The sequence below is a fragment of the Augochlora pura genome, unplaced genomic scaffold (genome assembly GCF_028453695.1).
Source record: "Augochlora pura isolate Apur16 unplaced genomic scaffold, APUR_v2.2.1 APUR_unplaced_95, whole genome shotgun sequence".
Classification (NCBI taxonomy): domain Eukaryota; kingdom Metazoa; phylum Arthropoda; class Insecta; order Hymenoptera; family Halictidae; genus Augochlora; species Augochlora pura.
This window is the reverse complement of record NW_027589898.1, coordinates 2,613-10,907: the sequence shown is the minus strand read 5'-3', so window position 1 is coordinate 10,907 and position 8,295 is coordinate 2,613. Positions and strand designations below refer to the sequence as shown.

Below are 8,295 nucleotides of genomic sequence, written 5' to 3'. Positions count from 1 at the left end.
TTCAGCCACTTCGCGACAGCCGTTCTCGATTCTGATTGGTCACTGTTTTTCCTTAATAATTCCTAAACAAAGTCGCGAATTGCAATCGCGCCAAGGAAAAAATTACTTCGAATTACCCTAGGAACCTCATATTTCCTAATTGCAAATTTTCTAGGACCCTATATTGTTGCAATATTGTTCTGGTAATTTTTTTCGACTAGCGAAGGTCGTAACAATACAATATCGATGCGTTTTCTGTTCCGCAGGCAATACTAATCGCCCTGGTGCTTGGTAGTATCATCGTCGGGACCGTGATCGGCAATATTCTGGTCTGCGTTGCCGTGTTTCTCGTTAGGAAGCTGCGAAGACCGTGCAACTACCTGCTGGTGAGCCTGGCAGTTAGTGATCTCTGCGTCGCTCTTCTGGTAATGCCGATGGCGTTGCTCTACGAGATCTCCGGTAATTGGTCCTTCGGCGCAATTATGTGCGACGTTTGGGTTAGCTTCGACGTGCTCAGTTGCACGGCCAGCATCCTGAACCTCTGCATGATCTCCGTCGATCGGTGAGTGGTATCCGTGGTACCACAAGTTTCACGACAAAAAAAAAAAAAGAATTAAGGAAAAGCTCCACCTGCGTTAGCGTAGCCAGTAGCGTTTAATCGTAAACAAACCGCGATGTTTCGTTCCCGCTGTCCGAGGCATACTTAATCGCGAATTCTATCGTCGAAACATCGATTCAACTTTTTTTTTTAACGTTATAAAACATAGATAATAGTTTCATAGTAAACTGTCATTTTATAGAAAAGTTTTATTAGTTCTAATGGTTCTAATAGCTCTAACAGTTCTAATATTTCTACTTCAGAATAATTTAATATTAAACTATTATTAGCTTTACTATTAAATTATCATCAACAATAAACTATTACCAGTTTCACTATTAAACTATTATTAACTTTCAACTATTACTACTTTATTATTATACGCCCTGTTTTATTGAAATTAAACATCACTGACCGAGATATTACCAGTGAAAACCTTTGTATCGTTTCCTTGGTACGTTATCTAACTAATTCTATCGTTATAAATTGCAAACAATAATTCGATAACAAGGCACCTCGTTTGTGAACTGTTACATTGATTGCCATCCGCGCGGAAGCGATTCGAAGTCCTGTTTTCTTGAAATTAAACGTCAACAAAGCCGAGAGATTCGCTCCAGAAGTCAATCAATGTAAATTTCAATTTAATCTCACCGACCGAGAAATTATTATTACAACCACTGTGTAACGTTTCCATAGTGTGCCACGTAACCAATTGTAACTTCTGAAGAGACTGTTATCCTAGAGGTCTCGTGCTCGGGAACTGATTGGCTTCCGAACTACCCTACAAGTATCTTCGAAGCCGATCGTGTTATAATGAAAGTTCGCGGGCATAGAGAATGACACTTTGATCGCGCAAGAAACATTCGATCACGAATTAATTGACGCCTGTCTCTCGTTAGTTTATGTAACGGTTAGAATACTTTGCAATTGGCGTAAGGTAGATTTATACAAGGTGGATCAATAGAGTATAGATTAATGCAGTATAGGTTAATACAGTATAGGTTAATACAGTATAGGTTAATACATTATAGGTTAATACAGCTTAGGTCAATACAGGTTTATATAAGGTTTTCCAGTAAGGGCGGGGAAAACCCTATACTATTACTAGGTTTAATGCAGACTAGATCAATATGACGTAGATCAATACAAGCTAGATCGATACAGCACAGATGATTACAGCATAAATCAATACAGCCGAGATTAATACAGCGTAGATCAATGTAGCGTAGAGCAATACAGCCTAGTTCAATGCAACCTAGATTAATACAGCGTAGTAAAATACAGCGTAGATCAATATAGCGTAAATCAATACAGCCGAAGTTAATGCAGCGTAGATCAATATACTGTAGAGCAATACAACCTAGGTTAATACAGCGTAGGTCAATATAACCTAGGTTAATACAGCGTAGGTCAATACAACCTAGGTCAGTACAGCGTAGGTCAATACAACCTAGGTCAATACAACGTAGATCAATACAGCGTAGATGAATACAGCCTAGGTCAATACAGCATAGTTTAACTCAGCGTAGAACAATACAGCATAGTTTAACTCAGCGTAGAACAATGCAGCATAGATGAGTACACCATAAATCAATACAACAGAGATCAATGCAACGTAGATCAGAGCTCCGAAACAATCGAATTTTCGTCACAAGACTTCACCGTGTATTCGAAGTTTCGCTGTGCCGATAATACAGAGACAAGAATAACCCCGCGGGGAACTACACCGGAAACTTTGAACACGGCGGTCCGTAGAATTAATTGAAAACGCCGTGCAGGATTTGACGAGTCGCGGCGGACGGGTGTATTTATTTTGGACCCCCGACACCAGTTGCTTCTCTTAACTAGGGACCGACCGTGTCTTTATCGAAGTTAGAGTACGGCGAAGGAAACGGGAACAAAGGAAACAGATTTTGCCGTCTGTGGCATCGGGACGACGGTGAACCGGTTCTTCTGTTCGATCGAATTCCGCAGTTTCGTAAACCGATCCCGTACAAAAACCCGTCGTTCTGACGCAGATTCTGCGCCATAACGAAGCCGCTGAAGTACGGCGTGAAAAGAACACCGCGACGGATGATCATCTACGTGAGCCTGGTCTGGTTGGGAGCAGCCTGCATCAGTTTGCCGCCGTTGCTGATCATGGGGAACGAGCACACCTACTCGGACACCGGCTCCTCCCACTGTGTCGTCTGCCAAAATTTCTTTTACCAGATCTACGCCACCCTGCTCAGCTTCTACGTGCCCCTCTTCGTCATGATCCAAGTAAGCTTTCGGCGTACTTTGGCAGTCAACCCTTTTTGTACGAGCGGCCTGCCGCGACAAGGCGTTCTTCTTTGTATGGTAATTTTCTTAAGAGTTAAAGAAAAACTGTGCTTGGCGAAACAATATCTTCTTTTACAAAAAGTGTTTGTAGATTTAATATTGAAAGATATTTATGTAAAATTATATTAATTATAGCGGGCAGATATATGTAGCGCTTGTACTGAAAGGATTAACATTAAAGAAAAAGCAAAGCCAGAGTGATATAAAATTTTAGGTTTTAACAATAGGTTTACAGAGCATTGAAAGGAACTATATTACGTCGCTTCGTAAAAGTAAGAAGAATTTTATTATAATCTTTAGCAATTTTTATTGTATTATAATATAGGATGTTCGAAAACTGTATAGTAATCTGGAATTAAGGAATACTTGAGGACATTGCAAGCAACTTTCTTCCTTGCAAAAATTGTCTCCGAGGTAGCGTTAACGAGTTATCAACGAAAAACACTGACCAATGAGAAGAGAGCTCCGTTGGTGCGAGGAGGCGGAGCTAACGAGCAGACGACGCCCAGTTCTACTCATTGGCTCTGCCGACTCGCGGTAGTAATACTCGCCTCTCATTGGTCAAGGTTTTTCATTAATATCTAATTAATGACGCCTCGTAGACAATTGTTGCAAAGGAAAAAGTTGCTTTAAATGACTTCAGGAAACCTTCAGTTCCCAATTGCAACTTTTGGTAAAGTTGTTCAGAAAAAAAACGAACTGATTTGATCTTTTTCCGACCGTGGTCCAACGTCGACATCAGTCGATTTTTTGTATCAAAACCACTGGAAACCCTAAAAAAATCTCGATGGGTCAACAAATCCGTCCGAAGCCACGAATCGCAAAGCCATTCGTCTGATATCGGACCACCGCGACCGCGTTCGCCGACTTCGGCCGAATTTACACGAACACCTGCTTCAGCTAGCATGTATGTCCAATATCTGACCATTCGAAAAACGAGTCCACTGTGACCGTTAACCTTAGACCATTTCAGCTTTAAAGTTATCACGATTTTATAATGAAAGTCAAACATCTTTTATCGAACCGTCTTGCTATAATTATAAATTATGCATATTCAATTTCCATGCAATAAATTCACTTCCAAAGTAGCATCGATGTTTAAGCCTTTAAGAAGAACGTTGGAAAGTTCAAAGTACCTGTTACGGAGTAGCGTCACGAATTGTTAACCCTCATTGAATTAATGGGGATGGCGACACCCTAAACTTATTAGGGGACTATCGAAATTTAATAATATATCGGGGGACAGCCAAGTTAGTTATCTGAATCTAGTCGGGTCTGATTAATGAGTTAGCGAGTGTATTAGGTTACCAACCGTACGGCTCGTAGGATATTAACTGTGATGCAATACCGAACTGATTCTGAAACACTTATGGTCGTTCGTTTAGCCAGAATTATTTGTTAATAACTGCTTTCAATTATTTTGATTTTTTTAAAGCTACCAAGATCCTTATTTTCTATAAATATTAATTTAAAATTCTTATTCTGATGACACGACAGTGCTGAACAATTTTTATAAAATTCCATTTTCTATAAAATTCTATTTTGTATAAAATTCCATTTTGCTGACAACAATTCCTCAATATTATTTAATTCTTATTTTTTTTTACAAATATTTTCCCTGCAAGTGCCACAACACTTTCCTAGCCAACTTCTATTTTTTATTTTCCTAAAAATACCTGCTCGATGTTTATATGTTCCCACTGCTCCATAAATGTTAATTAAAAACACCCAGTTTAACGTCACGACAGCAAGCAAACAATTTTTAGTCTTCATTTCTGTAAAAATGTTTGTCCAACTTTAGTTTACTCTCGCCTCTATAAATACTAGACACACGCGCGTAGAAACTGACATTTGGACACTTCGCTAAAAAGTTTATATTTTTCGTCTCCCGAAAACACCAATGTTACTTTATTCTCATTTCTATACGAACACAAAATTTGCCATTCCGATGTCACGTCGCTTTGCCAAACAATTTCTACTTTCGCCCAACTTCAATTTATTACTATCTCCCCATAAACATCAGCAAAGGCTTCCTACACTGACGTTTCGATGCCATTCAAGCAAATTTCCCTCCATCTCCATTCCCCCGTACGCACCTCATTCCATTCCCCCCCCCCCCTATAAACACTCGCTAGAAATTCACGTTCCGATGTCACGGTCATGCCGTAGCATTTTCCTAAAAATACCCGCTCGATTGCCCGCTTATTCCCTCCGCAAATACTCGTCAAACATCCTCCTCTGATTATCCTAAAGCGGCCCCGCCCCACACCCCCACCCCATAAACCGGCCTCCGTTTATTCCCGGCTGCTCCACAAACAGCGGCGGCGCAGCGGAACCGCTTCCATTCTCACGCGACCGCAAACATTTGCCGAAACATTTTTTTTTGTCAATCTCGCTACACGGCAAACATTTGCCGAAGAGTTCTGCCCCGAACATGATTAAATTTCTTCGCGTACGCGCCCGGTGTTTACGCAGCGGCGCGGGACGATCGTTTACAATTGCAACAGATGTACCCGCGCTGTGGAATACGTCAGCAATTTGCGGTGCCGCCCTTCGCGATCCAACCCTACGTCCCCCCGCCCCTCCCATTCTCCCCGTATACACCGTTAATTAAAGCAACGGCGGCCGATAAAAGCGAGCGATCAGCGAAGATGATTCGCCGGCTCGGCAATTATTAGGTTGTCCCATAAGTTCTTTCCGCGCGCCACGCTATGAGTGACTTTAAGTGGCTGTTTTTATATAAACATACAGGCTTATCTCTTAGCCGTTTATGGCATCGGTTTCAGTCGTCCCAGAACTCTTTCTATGTACGTTTCGATGAAGATTTTTGCCCAAACATGAATATCGCGAGACAGACTCGCGAACAGTTACTTGGGCCAAACATAAACATCGCGAGTCAGACTCGCGAACAGATACATGGGCCAACATAAACATCGCGAGTCTGTGTCGCGAACACATACTTGGGCCAAACGTAAACATAACAAGCCGAGCTCGCGGACTGATTTTTTGCCCGTTACGCTCGTGACTGAATGTTAGATCCTCTCAGTACCTCAGAACAGTTAGTCACGATTCTTGTCGTTGCTGTTACGAAGCAGTTCAATTAGTAAAATTTAAGAAACCTTATTTTAAACCTGAATTTAAGAAACCTTTATTTTAAAACGCGGTTCCACATTCTCGCGCCAATTATTTCCATGGGCGTATTCACCGCGCGGGTAACCCCCAATCAATCGCGAGCCGGCACGTGCATCGGGAAAAAACAAAATTGTGGACTCTACTGATTGCCCGTAAATTTCTAGCCCCGAAGAATTCGAATTACCGGCATCGAAAACACGCGTTTGTGCCTAGGCCCTCCGCGGCCTGGAATTCTATGCAGCCCTCCGGTTCGCCTCGATCCCCGTTAAACCGGTATTAGTTTTTCCTCCATCGCAATTGCATCGTTTGTCTGACCGTTGCAAGTCATTTCCACCCGCGTGTGGAAGAACCAAGGATATTTCATTGTAATAGCAATGGTAACCGAACGAGTAGCTCCCTGCTGCTGCTTTCCGTAATTTTCTTTACTCTCACGGTTTACGGAATGTAAACGGGCAACGGGAATTCCGTCGTTGCACTTTTATATAAATTGAATTAATGCTGGAACAAGGAGAGAAGGCCGGAAACGTTGTTTTCTTATTTAGAGGAGGAGTAATTGGACTGGAAAATTGAAAGATACGCTCGTCGGAAGAACGAGCAATTTTAAGGGATCCGACTGTTTATATTTAACCACTCTCAGCTGCTTCAATCTTTGCGTTACTTTGAAAATGCTGAAATTATTAAAAAAAAGATGGTAAAATAAAGAAAGATGGTATAATATAAGCTCTGTGTGTATAAATCAATTCGACAGACTTTTATTTTGCACGAAGGCCTGTAGTCGAATTAAACAGCAAAGGTATACCCTACGTCAATGACTGAATATTAAATTGCCATATAGTTGACCCATACTTGGTTCATCCTATACTATACTATATTATTATATATGATATAAACACGCTGTTATATATAGTATTATATCATTATATATAATACAAACATACTATTATAATATACTACTATGTCATTATACATAATATAAATATACTATTATCTACGTATAATATACATCCTATACCACAAAGTACGTTCTACACTCAAAAAATTGCATTCCATGTTAACTCTTTGGCAAAAAGGTGCGCGCCGCCTGTACATAAAAGCGCATCGCAGTTTCGCCGCCGGTCAAACGATGCATCGCGCGCGAATAGCGCTCGAACGCGTACGAAGCTGCCGGAAGGGCATATAGTCGGAACAGGTAAACGAATTAAGCCAGTGTCTCGCGTTCTAGCCAAGACTCGTCTGGTTTCAGGTCTACTACAAGATATTCTGCGCGGCGCGGAAGATAGTGCTGGAGGAGAGGAGGGCGCAGAGCCACTTGGAGGCTCACTGCTACCTCGACATAGAGCCCACGGTGCAGCACCACCACCACCACCACCCGGTCCCGGTAAACCGTCAATTAAGCACCGACATACACGCGACCCATGGAAGCCCACCCGTGAAACAGCACCGAAGTTCCAGCGCCTCGACGACGGTGAGTAAATGAATCGATTTCGACGGCCGGTCGGACACGTCGCGCGCGCGTTCCAGATCAGCTCCTAATGTTTGCGAACGGTGCGCGCCCGTTGACAAATCATTTCCCGTTCTATATGTCTCTATTCTATATCTCGCTCTCCCTCTATTTCTCGTTCGCCATCTACCATCTGCCTCTCGAATCACCGGCGACGAATCGGAAGCGCCACTCATGCCCATGCTTACGCACGAATCGTTCCACTCGACGCTGAACGGAGCAGATTAGACGCGGTCGACGGTCCTTTTACAGCTGCGAAAAGGCCCGCTGGAGAGCGAGGGTAACCCTTTGCGCTGTAATAACGAGTCAGACTCGTGAAATAGATTTTACTAAATGGATATTATTAATTTCTTCTACTTTACTATACCAAGATCTACTAAATATGGATATTATTAGATTCCTTCTATTTATTAGATAGTATCTACTTTAGCTATTTTATTTATTTTATTCCTTTGAGGATGATATTTAATATTTAAAAAATTGTATAATAATACTTTATAGATTCCACTAGTTTTACTACATTAAGATCTACTGAATATGGATATTATTAATTTCTTCCATTTTACTACACTAAGATCTACTAAATATAAATGTTATTAATTCCTTCTATTTATTATGCAATATTTATTTTATTCCTTTGCGAATAGTATCAAATATTTAAAAAATTGTGTAATAATATCTCAATGTAGATAGCAAATTATTGGTTCACGTGACGATTAATTCACAGGCTACCAAAGGGTTAAAACTGAATAGATTCTTCTGT

General features: G+C 41.3%; 1 protein-coding gene across 1 annotated transcript; it reads left to right on the top strand.

The window, feature by feature from the left end:
* Nucleotides 1–236: 236 nt before the first annotated feature.
* On the top strand, nt 237–7,496 carry LOC144478209 (5-hydroxytryptamine receptor 1-like; the record flags this gene model as incomplete). The annotated part of the gene is made up of 3 exons (XM_078195956.1): nt 237–541; nt 2,596–2,839; nt 7,275–7,496. Coding segments are annotated over 3 exons (771 nt in total), but the record flags the coding sequence as incomplete, so codon positions are not given.
* Nucleotides 7,497–8,295: the final 799 nt, after the last annotated feature.